We start from the raw sequence: 27,247 nt of genomic DNA, 5'->3' as shown, positions 1-27,247 counted from the left end.
GTGTGGTGCGGCTGGCCTCCATGGGTCGCGGGGGGAAGCGGGATGGATTCAGATCCAGGAGACCCGGGGCGAGTGCGAACCCTGCAGCTGACGGGCCGGATGGCGGGCGAACCGCTTCCCGGCCGACTGGCCATCAGTTCTCGTCTGCGAGGCCTCCCGCCCCCACTCGTGACGGTCAGCAGCAACCGCCAGCACCTTGTGGCTGGTGTGGCACCGCGTGGCAGGGGTGGCGGTCCAGGCTGGGGGCCCTTCCCAGCGTGTGGTAGACGAGGGCAGCTCGAAAGGGCCCCGGGCCGGCCCGCCCACACCCAGGGACGCTACCGCTGGACTCTCCTCAGCTTGGCCCCAGCCAAGGCAGCGGCCAGTCTGACACGGAGCTCTCGTCGTGGCTGGCGCCCTGCGCTCCTCCCGGCTGGCAGTGGGGGTGGGGGAGGCGGAGTGGCCCCTGCGGGTGGAGGCGGGACAGGGGGCGGAGGCGGGGGTGGGGGCCCCACTACAGGAGAGGGGGGCGCTGGCTGCAGATGAGGGGTGCCCCGGTGGGAGGATGGGTCCTGAAATACAAGGGTGGGGCTCAGTCAGGCCCCAGTCCCCAGCTGGTGCTCCCCTGGGAGGACGGACAGCAGGCAGCCTGCTCCTCTGAGGGACAAGCTCAAGGTTGCCTCTTCCAGGAAGCCCCCGCAGGACGCACCGAGCCCTGGTCTAGTCACTCCCTCCGCTGGTCTTCCCAGCATTCCTTGAGCTCAGCTAACTTTCTCTAGCTCCTGTCGTGGTCTTCCCGTGACAGATGCGCTCTGGTGCGTATCTCGTTTTCCGTCTCCGTACCTAGCTTTACCCTGGGCACCGGCGGAGGTAGGTCCCTCAGATGCCGTTGTGACCGACCGTGGCCTCGGGGGACCGAGGCAGGTACCCACGGTCGCAGGGCTGACCGGGGCACGTGTCAGGGAGCAATGCAGAGGGCCGGGCAGTCCTCTGTCCACCATCCAGCGAGCCCTCCCTCCAGGAACTACTAAGCTCCACCGCATGCTCAGCACCACGCCCGGGCGCTGGGGAGGGCGGCCACAGGCTCTCTGCTCATGGCCTGCGGGGAAGCGGTGAGCCAGTCCCACAGATGAGCAGCACAGACGCAGCTGTGGCAGGATGGCAACCGCTACTGGGGGAGGCCCGTGGTGCCATCTCGGCACACGAAGAGGGTTCGGCTTCAGGGCCAGTTCAGAGAAGACGTCCTCGGGGACGTGCCCACGGTGCGGGACAGCGACAGAGCGCAGGAGTCAAGTTTGGTGAAGGAGGGAGAGAGAGGACGGGGAGTGCCGGGAGAGGCACCGGAGAGGTGCAAGGAGCCACCAGGTCTGCGGGAACCGGGCCTGCGCGCTGGGGGGCCAGCCTGCTCGGGAGGGACGGGGAAGGGGGGACACGTGACGAGGTCAGCTGCGCATCAGCAACACGGAGGGTGGACCAGAGCGGGGCGGGGGTCCCGGAGGGGGTCGAGGTGACAGGGGTGCTAGAAGCCAGCATTTGCACCAGCGGGGGCTCCTGTTCACTGGGGCAGGGGCCGGGGCTCGGTTTCCTCATCAGTAAGCCAGGGGGACACGCGCCTGCTTACTTCACGGGGCGTCTGAGAGAAGTTAGCAGAACGAAGGACATGGAAACGCTCTATAAGCTGTGAAGTCCTGGGCTTACTAATCAACGCTGTCACTCTTCAGCGAATCTTCTGCTGTCCTGTTCTGAGTTCCACTCAACCGCTGGGATAACACTGCATCTCTGGAGGCCTTCTGACTCCCGGGGCAGGGCGGGTGCCCTCCTCCGTGTGTCTTTATATCTCACACTAACTTGGCCACATGTGTGCACTGGGATGATCCGGGGTCCTTGGCCGGACACTGGGCTCCCTGGGGCAGGGGCGGCATCTGCCTTGTCCGTCCCTGCGTGTCCCTAGCCCTCAGCACGGTGCCGGGACACGGCCCGTGGCCGCTGAGTGTCTGCTCAGCCAGTGAGTGGTGGGGGGCAAGGGCCGGGCCAGGCTGGGCTACTCCCCTTCCCCCAGCTCTGTTGTCTTTCACCGGGTCGTGACTCGTGACACGCGGAGATCGACGCAACCAGAAGCTCTTCACACCCGAGGCACCCCGGGAAGGGCGGGGTGTGGCGGGGGGCGGTTCCCAGAGGGGGTCTCACCTGTGGCTGAGGTTCTTCTCTCTAGAGACTCCTGACGCTGTTGCTGGTGCTGGGTCTGCTCCATCACTTGTCTGAAAGACAACAATGGCAGAGCGGGTCTGACCTCGCGATGCCGAGAACAACGTGGCTCTGTGTGCGGGAGCCCAGGCTGCAGAGTCGGGTTCCGTTGGCATTCCCTGAGAGCCCCGGGCTGGGGGCCCCGGCAGCGAGCTTGCCTCGTCCGCCCTGGCCCTGATGGCCGGGCGTGCTGCCCTCACTTCAGGGAGGTGGGGCGTGTGACTGGTTCCAGGTCCCCAAACAGGCGAGTGCCGGCAGGCCCCCTCGAACAGTCCCAGGCACACCTGGACGGGGAGGCCCCCAGGAAGGCTCGGGCGACCATCCGGCTGAGTGACCGAGCTTTTCCCCAGGCCGGACGTGCCCATCTGGCTTTGGGGGCCCTGGGGCCACAGCAGACCTGACCTCAGGGTCGTTCATTCTCAGGACACCTGACTACGTTCCCCGGAACGAGTTTCAGGCGTCGCTGGTTGCCAGGAGAAGCGGACGCTAAGGCTGCCTGTCCTCATTCTTTCTACCACAGAGCCAGCCGCAGGCCAGGCTTCCATCAGAGAGCCATTTGGTACGCTCAGTGCACTGCTCTGTGTGCCTCGGCGGGAACTGACCTCCTAGCTCCTGAAGGCAGAGCGACCTCGGGTGCTCGTAAAGGCGGGTCGAGTGAGGACACTGACCCCAAATAGGTCCTCAGAATCCGGGACTGAGGTGCTGGGGCAGACCAGGGACAGCAGCAAGGCTTCAAGTCGGCGTGAGCCAGCTCCACTTAGCTCTGCCCATGAAACACGGGGTCGGGGGATGCTCTCACACCTCCTCCGGGCTCAGCGGGAGAGCGCGCTGGAGGCACGCGGTGGTCTGGCCGTGGGCGGGGGGAGGCGGGGAGGGCGGCCGGCAGGGCGGGAGGGTGCTGGCCTTGCGTCTGCACGGCACCCTCGGTCTGCGGTGAGCTGGTGCCGGTCCGGGGCCGGCCCCGCGCCTGGCCCGTGGCCGCTGCCCAGTAAGCGCTTTGTGAAGGAACGAGTACACGGGGCTCGTCCAGCGGCTGGCGCACAGCACCTCCTCCAGAGGGGACCGTCTAGAGGGACGGGCCCTTCTGGCTCCTGCTCTGGGAGCACGGCTCTGTGACCGCGGGTAAGTCACTCCCCTTTCTTGGGCCTCTTCTCCGCAGAGTAAGCACGAGGGCACGTGTTCTCGGGGGCTCCGGTGAGGACAACGTGCGAGCCCGACAAGATGGTGGAAAAGACCCTGCTGGTAGGAGAGGCTGGGAGAGCTCTGGCTGTGTCTGCATCAGCATCTCTACCAAACTGCGGCAGCGTCACCCGGAAGAAGCTCCAACCTTCCCAGCAGGATCCATAGGCTCAGAAGCCCTTGGCAAAAGGGAGGCTTTTGGAAGTACTTAAAAATCAGGTGTGGGCTTCAGACCCTGTTTGTGAGCGAACAGAAGGCTCCTGTGCTCGGAATCCCCACCGCACGTCTGGCCCCACGTAAGTCACCTCTCCCCTGGCCTCCCTTCGTGTGAGGTGACCAGCAGGAGCAGGGTCCCCTGCCCTGTGGCCTGGGTTGACTCCTGCAGTTCACAGAGGGGCCTGCAGGGGATGCTCCGGCCCATGGAGAGCGGACTGCAGGCGGCCTCGCGAAGGAACTCTGGACTCGGCTGGTGGGTCAGGGGAGCGCAGGGTGGTGTTTAACCAGTTCTCAGGGATCTGTTAGGACTCATCTGCCCCGAACAGTCATCCCTGGGCCTGGTGGGGCTCACGCATGCTCCTCTCGGGGTGGAGGCGGCCAGGGTACCCGGCAGAGCTGGGACCACGCTGGCTGTCAGTCCTGGTTCCGCCTCTAACTGCTCATGACTTTGGGCAAGTCCTTTCCACTCTCAGCTTCAGCGGGCTCGTGTGAGAACAGTACCAGCAACAGGAACCCCGGAGGGTCAGCGTGAGGGGTAAACGAGGCAAAGCCTGTAAAGGCCTTTCATAAACTGCAACATGCTCTATCCTGAGAGGCCAGGAGACAGGCTCAGGGAACTGAGAGACGAATGGGAACTGATAAAAGGAGTCTCCCCCGCCTGTAGGCAGTCTAGAAGCACACTGCCATCTTTACCTCATTTCATGGAGGTGAGCAGAGCAAGGATTATCGCTGTTCTCTTCCAGTGGGAGAGTGAGGTCTAGAGCAGGAACTTGCCCAGGGTTACAAAGTACACCGTTGGGGCCAGAAGGCACCCAGAGGTTACGGAGTTGTGGCCCTTGCTCCCTAGAGTGGGTGACAGGCTAGAGGAAGACAGGCCCCGGAGACCCTCACAGCTAGCTGAGCTGGGGGGGGGGGGCGTGGCCTCCCCGACTCCCGGCCCAGGGTTCCATGTGAGTGCTGGCTGCAGGCCCGCCCCCCCACCCCCCAAGAACCTCGGCACAGCCTGGCTCCACGCCTGTCAGAGGGGCAGAGCCCCTGGCCCCGCCTTCCCTGGCGACGTGACCTGCCCGGCCCAGGAGTGTCCTGTGGCCACCGCGGTCTCTTCTATAACTTCAGGACAACGGCACTGGCCCTTCCTCCCTGTCTGAGCACTTCAGAAGCTCCTTGGAGGAGTTGGGGGTCACCTTACGGCCCATACTCCACGGGCTGGCAAACGGCAACAACACAGCCCTGGTCAAGCTGTCGAAAAGCTGTGATCCCCAAGGGCGCTCATGGCCTTTGTCCACCTTAATTTCAGGTGGGAGGGGAGGGGCCAGGGGGTTAAGATCCTCCCGAGAGGCTGTGGCACCCGCCCGAGGCCACAGGAGGGTCGCGTCCACCCGTCTCCAGCAGGGTGGCCTCGGCCGCGTTACCGCACCCTCCCCAACATCACAGCTATCCCTACACATGTGGGAGGGCTGAGTTCAGTCCCAGGAACGCACCTAGGATGCCGCAGACCGGCCGTCCCCATGAGGCCACACGTTCCCTTCCTCGCTCTGGCCACGCAGCCACAAACGTGCTCCCTCTTCCCTCTGGTCAAGCCTGTCCACCTCCCCCCGCCCCGCCCCCCGCCCCAGTGTGTGTCTCTGGGGTCCTGGCCCTGCCGGGCAGGGGGTTACCTTCTCTGGATGTCCATCTCGTCAGGAGGGGCCATTCTGCACCTGACGCTGGGTGGAGGGGCCTGCGGGGCAGAGAAGCACAGTGGTTAGTGCGTAGAAAGGCCCCGGCAGACCAACCCGCAACGCTCCCCGTCTCTGCTCCCCCTGGCCTGCAGGAGACCCCCTGACCTCTCAACAGGTACACCACCATCCCTATCCTGTCCCCCTCAATCGCCTCTCTGCCCGTCTCGGCGCTCTTCTCTCGGAGCCAGCGAACGGGACCGCGTTGCTCACACGGCCGAGACGGCCCTTCAGCTGCAGAGACCCCCTCCTTCCCTCTCAAGCTGTGTTTGCTGCGACCTCACGTCCCTCCGTGGCTCCGGCCTCTGCACGACCTACAAAGCCGTTCCAACCCAAATCGCCAGTGTGCTCGGCATCGCCAAAACCCAAAGGAGGCATTCCGTCCCGCCCCCTTCTATCTGGTCCCCCCTTTGGGCACAGGAATGGCCCTGGAGGCGGGTTAAGCGTCAGAGCCAGGGATTTCGCACCTGGTCTGGAGGCGCCACAGCCCGCGCCCCTCACCGCGGCGCGGGGCCCTCCTGCCTGCATCTAGGAGCCTGCGGCTGTGGGTGGGAAGGAGACAGCGAGGCCCAGATGGCAGAGGCTGTCACTGAGTGACCGCGAAGCCTTCCGGGCCACACCCTCGTCCTGGACCCTGAAGGCAGGGCCCAGGGCAGTCCAGGTCGGCTGCCTGTGCCCTACGTTCGGGTGGGGGCTGGTGCGGTACCACATTTACAAGAAAAGGCAGGCTTCTGCCCCAACCTGAGAAAGAGCTGATTGTTCCTGGTCTTTGCCAGCTCAGGTGTCACTGGGAAGCTGCACAGAGTCAGTGACAGGGCAGAGAATCTGGGCAAGCGGGTCTCATACTTCACTGATGGCACAGGGAAGGGGTTTGTCTCCTCCCGGGGATAAAGTGGCAGCGACGCTCAGCCCACAGCAAACTCCATGACACACAGAAGGTTCTCCCACAGGCGCTTCAAGCCGCTGAGGGATTAGCAGGTTGTCCCCCGGATCAGGGGCACGGGGGGACAGAGAGCAACAGAATCTCAAAGCTGAAACAGATCGTCCGATTCCAGGGCAGCCTCCTGCCCGGCCCAGGAGTGTCCTGTGTGCCTCCCAGGCAGGTAGTCCGGCGTGATCCCAGCTACGGGAGCCCCTACCTCCCACGAGACCACGTGCTCTCTTACACCGAGGTCTCAAGCCTGCCCGCCCTCGGAGGCCCTGTCTCCGCCATCAGGTGGGACACAGCATGGGTGGAGTCTTTCCACGCCCAGAGTGAGCCTCCACGTCCGGCTGTTTCTGGACCTTGCCGTCCTGGGCCCCGGGATCCGTTCCGGTCAAGTTTTCGGTGAGCCTTGCCTGGCTGGTGTCCTGGCTCCGGTGTGAATGTTTCAGCCGGGGAAGGAGGAGGACCCGGGTGGTGGGCGGTGGGCCCGCTGCTTGGTGGGAGGAGATGGCCTTGTGGGGCTCCAGGGAAAATGCCTCCCTGGGTGGACCCGGCCGGCCCCGCCCCCGCTCATTGGTGCCTTCGGCTGCCGTCAGACGGCGGCCAGGAGAGACGGTGCCCGCACGCTTTTACAGACGCGACCTTCGCAAGGATCTGGCGTGGCGGCCTGGCACCCGACGGGCGCGAAACCAACGCTAGTTTTCTTTCCCTGTCTCTAAACGCATCTTTAAAATTAATTAATTAGCATGTAATTGTGCTCTTTTTTAAAAGTCGGTTTTTCTGGCTATAAACAGCACGTGATGCGTGTTGGGTGCGCGCATCAGAACAATTAAAACAAATTACAGGACGATTCCTCGCCGGGGAGCTTCTCTCTCCTACTGGGCGAGGCCCAGGTCTTGGGGCCGCTCCCTCCTCGTGCTCAGGACCAGGAACACAGTGCCTCGTGCGTGGTGCAGGCACCTTCCCGGTTCAGTGAGAACTCCTCCCCACTCTCAGGGCCCTGGCAGGCAGCCCCCGAGAGGACCCGTGACAGGCAAGGGCGTGGCCCGGCGAGGGGAAGTGACCCGCTCAGGGTCTCACAGACAGCAGGTGGCGGAGCCAGACTCAGACGGCCTGCGAAAGGCCACTGTCTTTCTTCTGTTCAGTCACTCGTGGGGTCAGATGGAGACCCGCTTAAGAGTGGAGAACGAGGGCGGCAGGTGGCACGCCACCAGCAGAGCCGTAGGGAAGGGGCTGTGTTCCCCCAGACTGGACAGGTGTCCCCCGACCCCGACCCAGAGGCTCCGTGCCTCTACCCACTCGTCCCGGCTGAGGCACGAGGGATTCAAGACACCTCAGCTCCTGGTTCTGGGAATCAGGCCTGAGCTGCTCAGCCGCTGGCTGGACTTCTGGAAAACTGGCCCCTGCCTCGCTCCAGGGCCCGGCCTCTGCTGCTGAGCCCATGTCTGACTCTGGAGTCGCCCTTCTTCCAGGGCTGAGCCCCTGTCCTGGAGACCCTGTCTGTCACCTGGTCTGAGGACTGGAGAGCCAGGCCCCACCCTGGCGCTGAGGTCGCGGGATGCCCTGGGCTCTGCCAGTCGCTCAGAGGTCTCTTCATCTGGTGGCCTGGTCTGGCCTCGGTCAATAGGAACATTTGTCAGGACCCCAGGAGGCAGCCGACAGCCTGCACAGTGGTCCGTGGTGGTCCTGTGCTGGGGTCCCTCATTCTGCCTGCTGGGCTGGACTTCCTCCTAACGCCCTCAGCCAGCCTGTCCCTCCAGAGGGTGCAGGACATCCGTCAGGAGCCTGGCTGCTCCCAGGGGACCCTGGTCCCCGCACTGCAGACAGCTTTCAAAACAGCTGGAATTGTAGTCACGACAGAGCAGGAAGAGACAATGCTTGGCATAAGACGACGCACAAGACCTTCTACTCTTCCCAAACTAAGAAAACGTTAGTCTCTTTCGAGCTATGAGGATCCTTAACACCAGGAAGCACGGTCCCTTCGTCTCAGAGGTGGGGGCCGGGCCCGGGGCCCGGGGAAGGGCCCACCAGCGTCACACGGGGTATCTGCAGCAGACGTGAGGCTCTCGCTGTCTCTGTACTCCTGGCTTATCTCACCCACTGGCCCCAGCGGCCCCAGCGGCGGAGGCAGGGAGGAGGGACAGGGAGGAACTCCTTCCGAACTGTCTAAGGCTCCTTGGGAAACCTCCTGGCACAGCGCACGTGCTTCTCCGGGGGAAGCCTCAGGGTGGGAGCCCTGGGGGGCTGTTCGTTACCCCCATCTGTCCCGCTGTTATCTCCAACAAGTCCCCGTGCGGGGGGACTGGAAGCCGAGACGGAGGCGTGCAGAGTCCCCCACACCACGGAGTCACCTCAGGCCAGCCGCACCTCTGCCTTCAGGGTCCGGCTGAGGGGGCAGGTGGAGGCCCGGCCTCCTCTCCTCCGGCCGCCCGCTTGGAGTCGGTTACAGGGTCTCACTGCAGCCCTGTCACAGATTCTGAGTCCGCCCGCCTCTCCACCCCCGGGGCTGCCTCGGCATCTCTCTGCTGGGCCCGATGCCTCGGTCGGCCGACGGGACCCTCGGCTCCGCTGTCTCCCTGTGCTTCCCGCCCCTCTTCCACGCTGATGTCACGGCCTCTGCGGTCTGTGGAGAACACAAGCCTGATCCTCAGGGCCCGGCCCCGCAGCCGCTGCTCCTGTCCCCGCCTCCGCAGCGGCCCTTTGGCATCTACTCCCTAAGTCTGACCACGTGCCGTGCTCCCCACCTCTCTGTCCTGTGCGGGGTACTGTCCGCAAGGCTCACTCCATGGTCGCCTCTTCCAGGAAGCCTTCCCACATCCTCTCACGCTCCTTGCTGCTCGACCCGCAAGGGCCTCTGTCTCAACTTTCTCACTAATGCTTTGTGAGCAATCTTCTCCTCCCTGTGAGGTCTTGGGTTTCTCGAAGGCAGAGACCACGTCCCTTCCTCGTCACTGTGTGTGCAGCGCCCGGCTCACGCCGGACGCCGGGGATATTTGGCTGACTTGAGTCGGGACGGTTAGAGGGAACTCGCGACCGCCAGCCCGGCTGGGAGAAGCACAGGAAGGGGACGGGGCTGACCTCGCTGAGATACAAAGAAAAGCACTGAAGAGGTAAGCCACAGAAACACAAGCGATCCCCCAGTTCAGGCTTGTTCAGAGAGCAGGCCGACCGGGGGACGGTTCCCGGCCAGCACCAGGACCCCACTGCTGGCCGGACGCCTGGGGGCAAGCCTCAGAGACAGACAGCCTGCCCCAGCCTCTCACAGGCCATTCTGTTCGACGTGCCCCTCGGCTCTGCACGCAGCTGCGCGCGGACTCGCGGTCACCTTCTGCGGTCGCGCGGCGCCCCTCTGCACACGTACGGCAGACACTTGTTCGGGGAGATCACGTTCAACGGCCCCTCCCCACAGGTACCGACCTGGGCGGCCGGCGGGTGAGGGGCCCAGGGTCGGCAGGGAGGAGGCCTGGCCAGAGCTCTGCCCCGCACGCGGGAGCCGGGCCTCGTCGTCTATAAAACGAGAATCAGCACGAAGCCTAAAGCCTCACACGGCTGCTGTGCGGACGAGACGCGACGCACGGAGAAGCCCCCTTATAAACCACAAAGGCCTGCGCAACGTGCGCTTTTGTTAGTGTTTTAATGCAGACGGTCTGGGCGGCCTCTCCACGGAGTCCAAACGTCTCACCGATCACTGACCTGCCTGTGTCCCGCGCACTCGCACGGCCCTTTACCCCAGTCGAGCTGCTGCTGCTCTCAGGAAGGCGCCTCACGGTCCACCTACAGAGCGCTGCCTTCGCCGCCGCCGCCGCCGCCCGGCTGGGCCCACCGCGGCCCCGCAGAAGGCGTTGCTGGTGTCTCTGGGAGGTGAGGGGGCTCGCCAAGGCCAGGGGGCTCCCCACGATGGCCCCGGTGTCACAGCACGTTGCGTGTGGGAGGTGGCCTGGGGCGCCCACCAAGTCAACCCTCACCCTCCCTCGCTCGCCTCCGACAGGCTTTGCCAAAGTGAAAACAAAGACCCTACGGGCCTCGCAGACGAGCAGGAGGGAGGAAAACGTGAGGTGGGGTGACACAGGTGCCCGTGCACGACCGGCGTGTGGGCCCCGGGGCCGGCACGAGAGCTCGCAGCGGGGGGCAGGCCAGGGCAGGGGGCCTCCCGTCTGAACACCCAGAGAGGGACGGGGACAGAGGGCGCGGCCCACGCCGACACTCGCCTCCAGGCCCCCGCCGGACGAGGACGCTTCCTGGGGAAGGCACTGACTTGCTGCCGTCTGGGAGGCCGCTTTCCAGACGGCTTTAAGTCCCGCCGAACACCCGCTTCTACAGAACACGGTGCAGACCCGGAGGAGGACCGTTCGGCCCCACGGGTCAGTGAGTGGGGGGAAGACAGGGGAGAAAACAAATCCGGAGCCATGGACTCCAGCCAGGGGCCCACGGGGGAGGGGCGCGGAAGCCTGGCCAGAGGGGACAGGGCTGGCCTTCACACCACAGAGGCTGAGAGATCGAGCAGAGAGTCAATGTGACTGACCCGAGGCACTGAAGTCAGCCGGACCAAAGGGGAAAGTGGGGCCAGGGGGTCTGAGGTCATCTCTGAGGGACGGCGCCTCTCCCCGTGGCTCCGGGGGGACTTGGGTCCGGCCAGCCCCACTCGGTTTCTCGCCCGTGAGCAGGGTGTTAATGATCACCACACCCTTCCCAGGGCTGTTCCGAGGTGGGATGAGACCACGCCTGGCGCTGGTACTCTCTAAAGGCTTCTATACCTTCTGTCTTCGACGTAAGGATCTGCCAAGGGCTTCCGATGCGAGGTGTGACCATCCTCAGGAAACAGAGGGGGGCAGGGGTGAGCAGCTCAAAGAGGGAAACCCGGTGGCATGACCCGGCTCCAGGAGAATGAACCAGATGTGGCCGATGCCCCACTCGCACCCCCCAGCCTCGCTGCTGGGCCCGGGTCCTGCTCGGCTGCAGGGGCACCTCCTTGTGGGGACCCTGCTGGCGCCGAGCTCCCTGTCCACTCCGCCTGTACGTGCCAGGACAGACAGCAAAACGAACCCAGGCCAACAGAGTGGTCTGACTTACTCTCCAGGGACTTAACTGTTTTGTTCTCTGTATTCTCAGCACATAATGTCGTTCTTGGCATACGGTCAACACTCAGCAAATATTTGTTGACTAAATGAACGATTACGCCCCAGGCAGACTGTGTGAAGATCTCTAGCCAAATGTTGAGACTACAGCAGGCGCCACATTCTTAAAGCTCTCATCTCGTGGCTGGAAACAGTCAGTGGCCAAGCCGGGGACTGTGCCCCATAAGCCCTGAGACACTATAGCAGGAGAGACACTCCAGGTCGCCAACGGAGGTGGCGCTGGGAAAATACCACAGATGGGATGAGGGAAGAGGGGACCTGAGTTTACTGAGCAGCTACTACGTGCTGTGCACAGGCTCTGTATAGGGTTCTCACCGCTGCTCTTCCTCCTCGTGGGCTGGAGTCCTGAGGGCCCAGCTCCCAAGGGTCCCCCGTGGGACCAGACAGGCGGTCTTTCACGTGCTGGCCTAGAGGCCTCTGTGCAGTAGACGGTGCTCATGCCCGCTCCTGGCCCCACCCCAGGGAAGATGGCCCAGTCCTCCCGCTACCCCTCATTCCCACTTTCTAGTCCTTCCCCATGCCCGGCTGGCCTCTCCTGGACTGCTCCAGTGTCCACAAATCCCCTTCAGGGTGAACCTGGAGCCAGGACACCCCAGTTCTCGTTGGGGTTCTGCTCTAAGTGGCCAGGTATCCTGGGGTGTCCCTCCCATCCCTGGGCCTCAGTTTCCCATAAAGTGAGACGGATGGAACCAAGTATCACACAGTTCTAAATCTCTACAATTTAAAAGGACAAAGAAGGAGGGGCCCCGGGTGGCTCAGTTGGTTGAACGTCTGACTTCGGCTCAGGTCACGATTCACAGTTCACGAGATCGAGCCCCGCGTCAGGCTCTGTGCTGACAGCTCGGAGCCCGGAGGCTGCTTCGGATTCTGTGTCCCCCCTCTCTCTCTGCCCCTCCCCCACTCGCGCTCTCTCTCAAAAATAAAGATTAAAAAAATAATAAAAGGACAAAGAAGGAAATACCCCAATATGGGGAGGAGACTGTGGGATCGTTTCCCTCTTTTTGAACTTCCAAATAAGGTATGAGTAGATGCACCACCAATAATAAAGAAGCACAGGGCTAAGAGTCCCCAGGGAGGGCACAGTGCTCCTGTGTGACTCCATCCCCGTAAGTCTGGTGCTGCAAGGCAGACGGGGGGGCCCTACAGCTCCTGGCCCGGTGCCCACGTTAAATTATACAGCCTGAGGTGGGCAGATAAGCCGAGGCATTGCCGACACCTCCTCCTGAGAGAGGCTGTCCTTCTGCCCGTCCATTAACATTCATGAGGCTCTGGGACGCCAGCCTCTCCTCTCCTCTGGGACAGAAGGGACAGGCTAGGTTTCGAGTTAGCCTCTATAGGAAAGGCATCCCCTGGGCCTCCTGAAAAGAGGGAACCTGAGATCCCAGGACAAAGGATCTAGCACCTGCTCAGTGATGCTTGATGGAATTTCTGGGCGGCGAAGGACAGCTACCTAATCTGGGCTGGGCAGAGTCCCAAGCCCCTCTGAGGCCCCCTCCGCCCCTCTGCCACATCTCTGGCTGGCTCCTTCTCCCTCTGGAGGGTCCCTGCATTCTGGATTGACTTAGGCGGCACTTTGCAACGGGGGCAGGCCTCCCAGACCAATTCCTTAGCATTCCTCCCCCTCTCGTTTCCAGGCCTCTGCTGCCGAGCAAGCTAGTGTCCGTGTGGGAACGGAGTCTGTGATCCGGGCCTGAGACCTCAGAGGCGCCTCGCCAAGGCCACACAGGAATTGGTGGCAGAGCTGGGACCAGCGCCCGGGACAAAGGTCTCCTAGCCCAGGGCTCTGGCCGGACAGGCAGCTGTCTCCGCACCTTCGCGCTTAGGAAACCAGGGTGGCGGTGCTGAGCCCCCCTCCTGCGCTCGGCTCAGCAGTAGACAGATCCTGACTGCCACTGCCGTCTCCTGCTTTGACGAGAGACGGTTCAGTCGCTTGCCTGAAGTTACCCCGCGTGAATCTTCCAGCGCCTTTCCTCCCGAGGCCTTACCAATGAATCGGGGCTCACAGAGGGCTGATGCGTGAGCCCACCTGTGTTGTTTCACTCAGAGCACCAGGGCCAGCTGTCACCCGCTGGACTCCTGGAACAGACCCTCATTCCTGAGCCCTCCCGTTACGGTTCAACCGTCCCCCACGGCAACCAACGTCTAGAGCCGTAGCAGAGAGGCCAGCGTCCAAACGGCCCGTAGCCCTGGAAGGTCAGCCTGTGTAGATGCGGGAACCGCGTTTCGGAAAGGCCGCACGGTGAGGAGCACCCGCCTGGAGCCTGCAGAGGACGGGCCTTTGCCCTGTGCCGGCCTGGGTGCCGGCGAGCAGCCCCACCTCCCTGTCCCTGTCCTGGCGCATGGGGCTCCTGAGGCCCGGGGGAAGGGAGGACTTGCTCGCGGGGGGAAGCGGGGCTGGGACCCAGGCTCCCAGGGTCCAGGCCGGGACACTGCCAGCCAGCCTGCCTCATCCACTCGGGCTGTGCTCCCCAGGCCACTCACTTTCCAGGTGAAGTAGCCGTTTCCTAACAAGCTCGCTTCAGGACAAAGAACCAACCTTGAGAAGAATCTCAAACGGAACGAAGTACAATGAAAACACATCGCGCCTTTACAGCGTGAGTCACAAAGCGCCTTTACGGGATTCTGGTCATTGATCTGCTCAGCTATCCAGGGCGGGGCCTATCAGACCTCTCACAGGTGGGGAAACTGAGGCTCAGAAAGGGTGAGCAACCACCCGAGGCCACACGCGCCTCCAGCGACCGGCGCTGCCGGGACAGCAGCCGTCTCCCAAGCCCGGTCTGCGTGCAGCTGCTTCTGTCCGTGCTTCGCAAGGCCTCCGTGAAAAACAGCATTCACCCTCTGGTCAGCCACTGGCAGCCGCCTCGTCCCAGGAGAGCTCATGCCCACCACCCCAGCAGCTGGGCAGAGGAGGGGCCCGTGAGGAGCAGGGAGGAGCCCCTACGAGGAGAAAGGAAGAGTCCCGGGAGGAGCTGAGAGGAGCCCCTCGTGAGGAGCGGGGTGGAACCCCCTGCGAGAATGGGGAGGACCCCCCTCAAGAACAGGGAGGAGAGACCTCCTGTGAGGAGCAGGGAGATCCTCTGTGAGGAGGGGGGAGGAGCCCCCGTGAGGAGAGGAGAGGAGCCCCCTGTAAGGAGCGGGGAGGAACCCCCATGAAGGGCGGGAAAGGAGCCCCCCATGCAGAGTGGGGAGGAGCCCCCGTGAGGAGAGGAGAGGAGCCCCCCATGTAGAGTGGGAGGAGCCCCTGTAAGGAGCAGGGAGGAGCCCCTGTGAGGAGAGGGGAGGAGGCCCCGTGAGGAGCAGGGAGGAGCCCCCTGTGAGGAGCGGGGAGGAACCCCCATGAAGGGGGGAAAGGAGCCCCCCCATGCAGAGTGGGGAGGAGCCCCGTGAGGAGAGGAGAGGAGCCCCCTGTAAGGAGCAGGGAGGAACCCCCATGAAGGGGGAAAGGAGCCCCCCATGCAGAGTGGGGAGGAGCCCCCATGAGGAGAGGAGAGGAGCCCCCCATGCAGAGCGGGGGGAGCCCCCGTGAGGAGCGGGGAGGAGCCCCCGTGAGGAGCGGGGAGGAGGCACCCCGTCACCTACAGCTCACTCTGCAAAGCACGGTGCAGTGGCAGTGGCAGAAGCAGAAGCAGTGGAAGGTCCACTCTCTGCTGACCATTCCGGGCAGGCCCCCGGGCGCAGTCCAGGAGGGCGCCTCTCGCATCCCGGCCACTTACCCGTCCTCCCTCGGCCACCCGGCTCAGGCAGTGGGAAACCGATACGCCAGCCAGCCGTCAAATGGGCTTCACTGCCTCAATCTTTAATGAAGCCTCCCAGCTAACCTATCAGAACCGTCCTGCCTACCTGATTCTAGCAGGTTCTGGGGGCCGTGGAGAAGCAGCCAGACCCCTGTGGGGCCAGCCCACGGGCCGTGGTGACACCAGGTGTCTGCCAGAAGACCCCCCCCCCCCCCGCCCCCGGCTCTCCTCTTGTCCCTTGCAGGCAGTGGGATGGGACAGCGTGGGCACGGAGCCAGAAAGCAACGGGTGAGCGGCCAAAGGCAGAAGCCCGGGCACTGTTTGCGTAGACCGCCTGCTCTCCCCAGGCTCCCCGGGCATCCCTGCTGCTGTTCCTCGCTCTTCCTTCCTTGCCGTCACGTCTGCTTCCTCCCAACCAGTCCCTGCCACGCCTGCTTTCTTTCCCAGCCGGATCGGCTCCAAGGAGCTCAGTCCTTCGACCTGCCAGCAGGCACGCCTCTCTCCCACTGCCCTGGGACCCCTTCCTACTGCCACACCTGTGGGCACAGTGGCTGTTCCTTCTGCCAGGAACACTCGCCTGCACTTCCCGGGACCCACAGAGCCCAGGTGAAGTGGGTCCCTGTCCCTGTGGGGCGTTCCCTGGCTCCTCAGGTGGCAGGAAGGGTAGCTTCCCCCTTGTCCCTTTCCTGCTCCGCTGTAGCGTCCTGTACCTTTGTGCCCTAGGGAGCGCGCCCACTGCCGATAACGGAGTTTCTCCACTGTTTACTCCACTGGACTGTGAGCCTGAGAGCAGATGCCACGCCTGTACCTTCTTGTCCCCAAGCACCCTGCGCAGGGCCTGGCGGGAAGCGCGCAGGGAACGTCTGTGTGGCCAGCCCAAACCTGGCGTCACACTCTCCTTCGGAAACGGGTCAGCCCCTCTCAGTAGAGCAATGCTCATCTCCCCAGTCCCACCAGGCTTAACGCTCTGCCCTCTACCGGTCTCCAGGGAATGCCAGCCCTGGGGGGAAACTGCCCCTCAGCTCTGCCTCCCTGCGCTGTCTAGGCCTCGACCTCGCGCTCTCCTGAGTGGGGTCTCCGGCTCAGGCTCGCCCCCAGAGCCATGTTTGCAGATGGAACAGCAGGAAGCCCTTCCGTGCCATCCCTGAGCCAGGAAGCCTGCAGGTCCCATCAGTTCCCGTGGGAAATCCTCACTTTCGGACCCGAGGCCTCCTACGCTCTAACGTGCCGGCAGCCCCAGCCGCCGCCTCCAGCACCCTCTTTCGCTAGCCGGTGACTTACCTGGGCTGGGCCCCACCTGCCTTTCCCTCTTCCCTCTTTGTTTCCCTGGGCGGCAAATGCAAATACGCAAACACAAATCTATATAGGGAGACACTGGACTTCAAGCAACGTGGCACACGCTGCCTAGGAGGGTCCCCTGAAGGCCGGCCCATCGTCTCCCCCCTCCATTCCTCCCCGATGCAGGGCTCACACGGTCCCGTCTGTCCAGATCCTTCCGCAAGCCACTGACATCCGTTCTGTGGGTCTTTGGGACCTTGGGCTGGCCGGTCACAGTCCCTCTTTGGGACTGCATTTCCCTGCCTGTGGGGCTGCACTGGGAGGTGGCATCACAGTGCAGACAGCGGCCCCCACCCCTGCCCGGAGCGTGTGGACTAGAGGCACTGGCAGGTGAATGCGGCCCCGGCTCTGTCACTTATCCCTGGCCGTGGGCACGTTACGGTAACTGTTTTCTTATCTGAAAAATAATAAAAGGCACCCACCACTTGTCTTGGAGCGTGGGGGTCAAAAACTCGTTCGCGTCAGCCTAGACTCTGATACGGTGCGGCCCACCGATGCGGTTTCCTTTCCGTCTTAGGTAGTTCCCAGTGAGTAACATTTTTGTGTCCGTGAAATTCTCACAACGCATCCCAGAGGTGGTGGTGTTATCATTACCCCATCTGGCCAGGGATGCCCAGACACATCAAAACCTGCCTACATCACATGAGCGAGTGACAGAGTCAGAACCGGACCGGGACCAGGAACAGCACCGGGACCGCAGCTTCCACCCCCACGCTGCCCCGTTCTCCCCTCTACAACGGTCACACCGCGCAGACTGCCCGGAGCAGAGGCCGCCAGGGACAGGCTCTCTCCTTCGCATTTAGTCAAAAAGCCAGCTCACGGCCTGCTGCCAGCAACGGGCCACTTCTACGCAAAAAGCAGTGTGTGTTAGGGGCGCCTGGGTGGCTCAGGTCACGATCTCACCGTTCGTGAGATCGAGCCCTGCGTCAGGCTCTGTGCTGGCAGTGTGGAGCCCAGAACCTGCTTGGGATCCTGTGTCTCCCTCTCTCTGCTCCTCCCCTGCTCGCGCTCGCTCTCCCAAAAATAATAAAACAAACAAAGTGGTGCCCGCTAGGAAAAAGCAGCCACACAAGCTCAGGCTGCAGATTCAGAGGACCCCGGGGTTAATTCTGTTTCAGCTTCGGCATTTCCCTGACTTCCACCTGGATGCGACCTGCGGCCTTTCACACCCAGCAGGAGGGCTCAGCCTGACCTGCCTGCTTCCAGCCGCTGGTGCCCCAGGAGGCCGGTGATGCAGCCCCGGTCCCAGCGTTTGCACAAGGGAGAGCAAGGACACGTGCCAAAACACAGGCAGGCAGACAGCTGGACCTGAGCACTGCTTCCGCAGTCGGCCTTTCTGGGCTGGTTCCTCCATCTTGGCTGATACGGCTCCGTCGGCCCTCTACAACCTAGCTCGTTAACTGTTTGTTCAACAAGGACTTATTCCCAATTTCTTACTCTGAAGGAGGCAAGCAACGGAGGGAAGTTATTTCTAGACCAGGTCACATAGGAACATCCCGGTAAGGGCGCCTGGCGCGGCTGATTTTCAGCTGTGCCCGAGACTCCGAGGTCAATGCCGGCGGGGTCAGCAGGACCCCCACCGCAGCCACTCGCGCGCTCTGCTTCTGAGGCTGGTCCCCTCCGCCTTCTGCTCCTACACTGAAATGGGCTCCCACACCTGCGGCCGGCCCTTCCAACTGGGGGCGGGCACCCCAACAGCTTGGTGGCACTCCGGCGGTACGTGGAGGAACGGAGAACACGGACCACCGGGAGCGTCAATTTTACTGAAAGGTAAGTAATTCAAAACAAGGAAATAAGCAAGACACATCGAGGAGCAGGGCATGAAATCCACGTGAGTCTGGAGTGTCTTCGGGCCACACCGCAGCCCACTCGGTGGCGGGGGGGGGGTGCTCACGCCACCCACGTCCTCGGAGCCCGGCACTTCCTGAAACGTCTCGGTCTTTCCTGCCTCTCTCTGGTGGTCCCTTTGCTGGTGATGCAGCACATCCCCCCTTGTGCCCCACGGGCCCACCTCCTCTGAGGCCTGCTCTGGGGCATCCACAAGGCACCCCTGACATCCTCATAGGGAACATTCCTCCTGTGAGCCTGACCCGGCCTGGCGCCCCGGCCGCCTTCTGTTCGAACTGAGTAGGTGCCTGCCTGCGCCCCTGCCGGACTCTGAGCACCTTGCGTCACAGAAACACCCTGTATTTATGCTTGCGCGTCACCGTGTGGAATTCTCAAAACAAGGTGACAAGCTGTTATTATCACTCTGTGTGACAGATCAGAAAAACAGAGATTCAGAGGCGTGAATCACCCATCTAGATTGGCAGTAAACTTGGGTCAAGATTCCCGGGAATCACGGCTACACCCTTCTGCCGCCCCGAACAGGGCCTGCGTGGCTCGGAAGCGGGGAGACAGGCAGGGGCGCCGTCAGCGCACGGTGGTAACGGAGGCCAGCCGTCAGAGCAAACCATCACCGACTCCGTCTGGGAAGAAGTCAGAGCGGCACGGGGGCGGGGCGGCCGGAGCCGATGCGCCCAGGCCTCGGGAAGCTGCAAGCCAGCTGGGAATCTGCTGGGCCCCTGCTGAGAGCCACGGCTCCCGGGCAGAGATCGCCAGGCCGTGATTCCTCGCCTCTGAAGATGTGGTTGGCAGGGAGAGGAGGCCGTGAAGGCCTGGGCCTTGGGGGCTGCTTCCTGACCATCCAGGGGAAGGCCTACGCCTTACTGTGCTCAAAGCTGTCCCTGAAGTCCTGGCCGTGCCCATCCCCAGCCTCACCTAGTCTCCCAGAGTCCAGGATGCGCAGCGCCCCTGTGGAGAACTCCGGCAAGTCTCTGTGCCTTTGCACCTGTGGCTGCCTCTTTCCAGAACCGCTTCTCTCTCTTCTCGCTGGCAAACTTCTGTCCACACTTGGAAGACCCAGATCAGGCTTGCCCCCCACAGAGGCTTTCCCGACGGCCCTGTCCCCCTACCTCAGCCCGCGTGCCAGGCCTGTTCTCTAGGCTCCCACAGGCCCTGTGCTTCCCACCTGCCACAGCACACTGCCCAGTTTCCCTTCTCCATCTGACCGGGCCCCAGGAACACAGGAGCCTACCTTTCTCATCTCTGCGTGCTGGGTGTCCCGCCCAGCACGGACGCCCCGCAAATGTCCGTTCGCTCACTTATCACACAAGTATCAGTGTGCCGGGCGCACACGCTGCTGTCCTGGAACTGACGCACCCGGGACACGCATGGAGCAGGAACACAGCAGGTGAGAGAACTGAAGTGGCAGGTGACGACTAGCGGATGTGTGAGCAGAGGTGGGAGGGAAGGAGCCACGGGCTATGCGGAGGGAAGAATATTCCAGGCCGAGGGGCATCAGGTCTAAGACCCAGTGTCAGGAGCAGGCGTGGCATGCTCGGGGACGCAACAAGGAGGCCAAAGTGACCGGAAGGGAGTGAGGCAGAGCGGGAGGAGGTGGGCTCGGAAGGCGCCAGGGCCGAGTGGTCTGTGCAGGCCTTGCTTTGGATTTGGGTCCGGTTCTGAGCAAGACTGGACGTCCCTGTAGGGTCCCGAGCAAGGGCTGACCCGACCTGAGCTAGACTTGAGAAGGTTCATCTGCTTGCATATGAACATGGTCTATCACGGGCTCGGCGTAGAAGCAGACAAATCAAGCAGGTGTCTACTGTGAAACCCGTCGCCTGCTGAACGAACATAATGGGTGAATGAGGGCAGGCCGCAAACAGGCAGGGGACAGGGCCTCGAATGCTCACACCCTGTCCCCTCCAGAAACTGCAAGCTATACCCCGAGTTCAGCACTTGGGTTTGGGAGTCCTTGTGACAGTTACTCACTAAGATAACATGAGCTGGCGCTTGTCCGGTACGAGCTACACTTGGCAGAAGGCTGACCTGTGAAGTTATCGTTCTTGAGGAAAGAAACAGACACCAGGTGAGAAAAAGAAACGGGATGCTAGTGAGTTTTTGACTTACTCAAAAGGCCCAGGCTTTGGCCATAAAGACGGGCCAGGCCGAGTGCCCATAATAGTCAACCCAGATCGAGCTGGGTTATGATGGACAGAGCCTGGAGGCCACCACCTGACCCAGGGGCTCGGCTCTTCTGACAGGCACTCTGGTCTGATGGGAGAGACAGGGACTGGCGATTAGGAGGCTGTGGCTATGTCCCTCCCCAGCGTGGCCTGGGGGCAAGTCACTTGCTGCTGTGAGCCCTCGTTTCCTCATCCCTAAAGTGGGGACAAGAATCCCTAACGTCCCCTGGACGGTCGCAGAGGCCGCGTGAAGACCCAGTGGGACGAGCAAGCGGGTGGCGTGTGGGAAGGGGTCATGTCCTCTCCTCGAGGAGCGGGGCCCCACGTCTTCTCCCACACCAGTCGTGCCCCTGCCCTCGTTGAGGGGCGAGGTCCTAGGACGGCGTCGGGGGACAGGGTGCCCCAGGGACGACGATACCGCACTGGCATCCTCGGGCCGCTTCGCAGCTGACGGATCACATCGTGAAGAGGGAACTGGGGCGGGGGGGGGGGGGCACGGCGGCCGGCTCGAGGCGCACGGGCAGGAGCCGGAGAGGCAGGCCACGCGCCGTGCCAAGCGCTGACCGGGCACCGTGTGCAGGCAGTAGCTACGGGAAACCGAGAGCCCCAAAGAAATCTCCCCATTAGCGTTTGGGAGAGAATCCTGGGGCCGTGGGCAGCCGGCCTTCCTCCTCCAGGAGGTGAACTGCAAACGAAGCGGCAGCTCTTTAAAGGGAGATAACGGCGGGGTGTCTGGAAATTGGGGGCCCCCAAGAGGGAGAGGGATATAGAATGCCGTCAGTGTGCGGCGGGAGACCCCGACGTCGGGCGGAGCCTCTTCCCGGAGCCTGGATTTCAAGTCCCAAACCACCGAGACCTGCCCCACCCTCCTCGTTGGCTGCTCCTGGCTCCGTCCCACCGTGCAGCCGGCGCGGCCCCGACTCCCCCTCGGCCCCGCGTTCCCGAACACCCGGGCCGTGCGGCCCGACCTCCCTCTGCGTCCCAGAGCAGGGCCCTCAGCGTCACCTCAGGAGGTGATGTCATTAGCTGACTTTTCAAACACGCATAAAAAGCGAGTAACTTCAAACGGTTACGGTAATTCACGGGTGACAAGGCACCGCACACACGCCGTCTCACGTTACCCTCACGACAACCCTGTGAGGTAGGTGCGATGAACCCGTCGCACGCGTGGAGAAACGGTCCCAGAAAAGCGCGGCGACTTGGCCAAGGGCACACCCTCGGCACAAACCGTGCTCGGGCCCAGATCCGCCCGACTCCACGACCGACGTGCACACGCCTCAGGGCCACCAACGGCTGTAGGTCCGTGAACACGAGGCTGCTGGCCGGGGAAGGTGCCGTCCTTCGCTTAGGGCTGGTGGTAGGCGGGCCAAGGTGACGGGTGCGATTTCTGTGTGAGACAATTCTATTTGCCATGTCCCTCAATCACAGATAGCACCCCTCACCTTGCGCCCAGTTTCACAGGCTTGCGAGCGGTGCTGGTTCGGGAGCGCCGTCTTGGTCTGCAGAGGGTGGCGTGATGGCAGGAAGCGCCAGGCTACGCGAGGCACGCAAGACAGACACAGGGGCGAGGTGGCCAGCTCACCCACTCACACGCCCAGAGGTGTCCGTCCTTCCTCAGGGCGCTGGAGACGTGAAAAGCAAGGTGCCTGTCCTCGAGGGGCTCACAGTCTAAGAACCAGTGGGACAGAGGACTGCGTGTTCAGAGCCGGGGAGCGAGCCCCGAGGTCCCCTGGGGCGCCTGGAGGCTCCCCAAGCACAGGACCGTGAAGGAGGGGCAGGCCAGCAGCACACAGACGAGGAACCACAAGCAGGGCAGCGCGGACAGGGGACAGCATGGCACAGGCCGGGGAGGGGCTTATCAAACTGACCCCGGCTGTGCAGAACGGTCACGTTGGAAGCACCGGCAGGAAGGACAGGTTGAAGAAGGAAGAGAGGCTGACCACTTAGGGTCCTGCTACAAGCCCGCAGGGGACAGACAACGGGTGCGTGGGCCGAGTCAGGGATGTGTCCCGGGTTGGGCACAGTGCACACCTGCATCGGCGTGAACCGTCCAGGGCAATCGAGCATGGGATTGGGGGCCTGCGCTGAGTCCCACGACCCGGCCAGCCCCTGGGTCCTGATGTGCTCGCTCAACCTGGCACAGAGACGGCAAGAGCTCTGAAGTTAGAGTGCTGGTTTCTGAGGGTCCGGAGACAAACAGGACACTTAATGACATGCAACCTGACTGGATTCCCACGTTGGGAACAGTGGTGTGAACCTTGGTGACGGAGGCAGAGGTGAAGCACGGGGCGTTGGGGTGGATGAAGCTCCCAGGCTGGCCGGAGAGGCTTCATCTGAGGGACAACTTTCGGACAGGAGAAGTGGGGCCTGAGCGTGTGGGGCGGCGAGGGGGGGCCACAGCAGGGGTGTTCCGGGAAGCATGGCGACGTGCCCGTCCCACCTTCGGTGAACCTTGAGCACAGAGGCTAGTCAGGAAGCGGCCACCAGAGGGCAGTCGTGGAGGCGGCGTGGGGGGGGGGGGGGTGGGGGGAGGGACACGGGAAGACGCGGGTCTTTCAGGTAGGGCCATGCCGGCCTAGGTTCTTGTGTCTCAGGTGAGGCAGAAAGTGCCAAGGGCCTGAGCAGGCGGGAGAGGAACACAGCCAAGGGTTTTTCTGTAGGGGAAGAAGTTCAGTCCTTTTCCACAGGAAGGTTTATGAGAAGTGAAATTCAGCCCCGAGCGTAAGAGGCTGGGAGGTGGCCCGGTATCCGAGTGTGGAGAGGCCGGGAGGTGGCACGGGGTGAAGAACCAGGCCTGCCTCCACGAGGAGGTGTGACCGGGAGCCGCCCGCTGGGGCTCCTTCCTGTGCCCGCGTGGCTGTGGCACCGCGAACTGATTAAGGACGCGGACGCTGGGAAAACGCCGCTCATCCCGCACCAGGGCCGTCACCTCTTGGGATGTACCAATGACGTTATTACAAGCAAACCGGGAAAGAAAAGGATATTCATTCCGTCACATTCCCTGAGGCCAACGAAAATATGCGCCTCGTCGTGTGTTTTAATTCCCTCCGTGTGGATTTCCACTAAGCTACCACGTTTTTCTTTTTCTTTCTCTTTTTTTCAGAGCCCAAAAGAGTACAACGGATAAAGACGACGACTCTGGCTGCAGCAGGGCGAGGTCCCTGGCATACCTGTCTGGACCCTTGGAACTCCTCAAAATGACAGTCTGAGATTCCACCATTCCGCCCAGGAACTGCCGACCAAGTTGCCTTCGACTGTGCCGCTTCTGGTCCCCGCCCCTGCCCAAGCCCCCCACACCAGGCTCTGCCATTCCGGGGCGCTCCCGGGTCTGGTCGGCGCCTCAGGCCTGCGGAGGAAATCTGCCTGCTAGCACTGACGGGGGTCCGCGAGGCGTGAACTCATTTCCCGACCGCCAGCCTCCAGAGCCTGCCATCAGCACCGCACTCTGCTGGACGCCCTCGATCTCATTTGAGATCGAGGTGAGCTGGCGTCACCGCCTCATTCTCCACAGGAAGGGACTGTGGCTCGGAGTCCTGGCCGGGAGGAGACGGCCTGCCTACAGTGGCCGGCTGCTCCCGGCTCCCACCCGGGGCTGCAGCTCTGAGTTACCGCCTGCAGGTGGCCGCTGTCCCAGGCAGCCCGTCCTGCTACAGAAGTCCAGGCACTGGGACACATGTATTCCAGTCCACCCCCTGGGGAAGAGGCTCCTTCCTCCAGCCCTGGGTACGACGACTGCCTAGGAAGTGTTCGTGGGCCCCAGCCCCCGGTGATCTGTGTGCAAGGCCTCACATCCACTGTGGGGGTTCTGCCTCGGTCACAACGTGAAGGGCCAGCTACCCCTGCCACTCCCTACTGGGAAAGGCTGTGACTCTGGGGTGAGTTGGAGGTTTGCTGGATCTTCTGATTTGGAAAGTTTCTTGGGGTCTTAGTGGGAGTTTGAGAAGTGAACCTTCTGTTTTGGTCTGGGGTCTCCCCACTCTGCCCCGAGTTAACAGTGGAAAGGTGAGGCCGTGCGAAGGTGAAGTGAAGGATTCCGTGGCTCCTTGAGGCAAGAACGTGGAAGGGCCTGGGGCGCCTGGGTGGCTCAGAAGGTTAAACGTCCCAACTTCAGCTCCGGTCATGATCTCGTGGGTTCTTGAGCTCGAGCCCCGCGTGGGGCTCTGTGTTGCCCGCTCAGAGCCTGGAGCCGGCTTTGGATTCTGTGTCTCCTTCTCTCTCTGCCCCTCACCCACTCCTACTCTGTCTCTGTCTCTCAAAAAATAAACATTAAAAAAAAAAAAAAAAAAAAGAACATGGAAGGTCCTGCCAGCAAGGGCAGGCTGTTCTACCACTGGGAAGGTCAGACTGAAAGTCATCAGAATCAAAAGGGGAAACAACGGACCCACGAAGCTATTCTCAAGCCCTCAGGAGCATGGACTGTCACGTCTCTCCACTCTCTTCCAAAAGAACCCTTGGTCCTTGGTCCCAGAGAATATGCTTTTTTTTTTTTTTTTAAGTTTATTTATTGATTTTGAGAGAAGAGAGAGCATGAACAGGGGAGGGACAGAGAGAGGGAGAGAGAAAGAGAATCCTAAGCAGGCTCCACACTGTCAGTGCAGAGCCCGATGTGGGGCTTGAACTCATGAACTGGGAGATCATGACCTGACTGAAATCAAGTGGGATGCTTAACCGACTAAGCCACCCAGGTGCCCTGGAACACTTTAAAAAAAAAAAAAAAAATTTTTTTAATGTTTATTTTTGAGAGAGAGAGAGAGAGAGAGAGAGACAGACAGAGTGTGAGTGGGGGAGGGGCAGAGAGAGAGGGAGACACAGAAGCCCAAGCAGGCTCCAGGCTCTGAGCCGTCATCACAGAGCCCAACGCGGGGCTCGAACCCACGAACTGTGAGATCATGACCTGAGCCGAAGTCAGGCGCTTAACCGACTGAGCCACCCAGCGCCCCAGGAAAACTCTGTCTTAGGAAGGAACGGGTGTGTCAAACCTGGGTCTCCAGGGCTAGGGGAGAGACCTCGGGCACAGCCCCAGCTCTGCCCGTGACTCTGTGTGTGACCTGCGGTCCCCTCCCCTCACCGGGCCTCAGTTCTGTCATCTGTAAAATTACACTGTTTCACGGTGCCCAAGGTTCTCTCCAGGTCCCCACTCCTCGGCCTGCCTGGGCCTCAACTATCTGCCTCCCACACCAGCAGCGTCTTTGAGGAGGGAGCTTTTCTCAAAAGTTCACTTCCCCGGTGGCTGGATCCCCTCAGCTTGGGGTCCTTGTTTCAGGTGTCCCTAGAGCCCTGCGGTCCCAGAAGAGCGGGAGACGTTTGTGGTATGTTAAAAGAGAACGGGGTGCAGTGTGACAGAAGAGTGCTGGCCCTGGGGACGAAAGATGCAGCAGGGCTGGGGGAAGCCGGAAGCCAAGAGGCTGCACTCACGGGACACCTGCGATGTCTTGGGCAGGAAGCGTGTCTGGCACTCCTCCGACAACCGATGTGCTACTGTACCCATTTTGCAGATGGAGTGACTCGTGCCAGGCAGTGGAGTAGAAATCGGAGCCAAGTGGGGAACAGCACACCCAGAGAGCACGGAAGCTCCCTGCCCCGTCCCCCCACCTTGTCCTGTGCTCTCCCCGTCGGGTCCTCCCCGACTTACACCCTTTCTGTTAGGCCTGTTCTCTCGTAAGTAAAACTCTTCCTGAGTTCCGTGAGCCACTCTTGAAAATTAATCAAACCCGGGGAGGGGGGCAGTTGTGGGAACCTCTGATTTACAGTCTGTTGGCCAGACGCACAGGTGACAACCTGGGCTTGACTGGCATCAGAAGTGAGCGGCGGGCCGCCTCGTGGGACTGAGGCTTAACCTGCAGGGTCTGACGGTGTCAGGACCGAGTTAAGCTGCAGGGTTCCCTGCTAGCATCGCAGAACTGCTTAGCTGTGGCAACCACACACCGCTGTTTCAGAAGTGAAGGACTGCGGGCAGAGGAGACACGAAGGAGTAAGACAGGAGTGGCCTTCCTTCAACCAAACGGACATTCTTCCCACTGTGCCATGTGGCTCCTAGCACACCTCCTGGTGTCCGGATGAGGAGAGGGGAGGGTGCTAATCCAGCTTCTCCTACTGACTGGCCAAGTGCTTGCTCCCTAGGGCCCTCTGGGGCTCAGTTTTCTCAGCTGTAAGATGGGCACAGACATGGCGCTCTCTACCTGGCCGGCCCTGCCACGTGACAATCAAATGAGACCGGCAGATGTGGTCAAGAAGGAGACTGAATTTTGGGGCGCCTGGGTGGCTCAGTCGGTTGAGCGGCCGACTTCGGCTCAGGTCACGATCTCGCGGTCCGTGAGTTCGAGCCCCGTGTCGGGCTCTGTGCTGACAGCCCAGAGCCTGGAGCCTGCTTCAGATTCTCTCTCCGACCCTCCCCTGTTCATGCTCTCTCTCTGCCTCAAAGATAAATAAATAAACATTAAACAGGAATAAAATAAATTAAAAAAAAAAAAGGAGACTGATTTTTACAGAACTTCTGGCCCATCCAACCAGCCTCAAAAGCCTCTTTCTACTATAAACATTTTATAACTCCCTGGCATCTAAAGTGAAAGTCGTAGACCATATAACGCACCTACATAAATTAGAAGAGAAGTAATGCCTTCGGCGTACTCTAAGGGAGAGAGAGAGGAGGAAGCCAGAGTAAGGTTCACACAGCAGGATGTGAAAGCGCAGACGTGGCCCCACCAGCCAGACGCTTACACCTGCCCACAGACTCACGGTGGCAAAGGGGAGCTGCGTGCCTGGCGGACAATCT

At 62.0% G+C, this 27,247-nt stretch overlaps 1 protein-coding gene across 1 annotated transcript in view; it reads right to left on the bottom strand.

The window, feature by feature from the left end:
- The window catches only part of EVL (Enah/Vasp-like), a 152,971-nt gene that overhangs the window by 15,286 nt on the left and 110,438 nt on the right, over positions 1-27,247 (bottom strand). The window contains 7 exon segments of the mRNA XM_030319957.1: positions 317-367; positions 370-409; positions 411-491; positions 493-551; positions 2,167-2,237; positions 5,277-5,303; positions 5,305-5,338. Of these exon segments, the coding sequence (XP_030175817.1) occupies positions 317-367; positions 370-409; positions 411-491; positions 493-551; positions 2,167-2,237; positions 5,277-5,303; positions 5,305-5,338 (363 nt within the window).

The sequence above is a fragment of the Lynx canadensis genome, chromosome B3 (genome assembly GCF_007474595.2).
Source record: "Lynx canadensis isolate LIC74 chromosome B3, mLynCan4.pri.v2, whole genome shotgun sequence".
Lineage (NCBI taxonomy): Eukaryota > Metazoa > Chordata > Mammalia > Carnivora > Felidae > Lynx > Lynx canadensis.
Note: the sequence above shows the minus strand (reverse complement) of the source record. Positions and strands in the feature narration are given on the sequence as shown.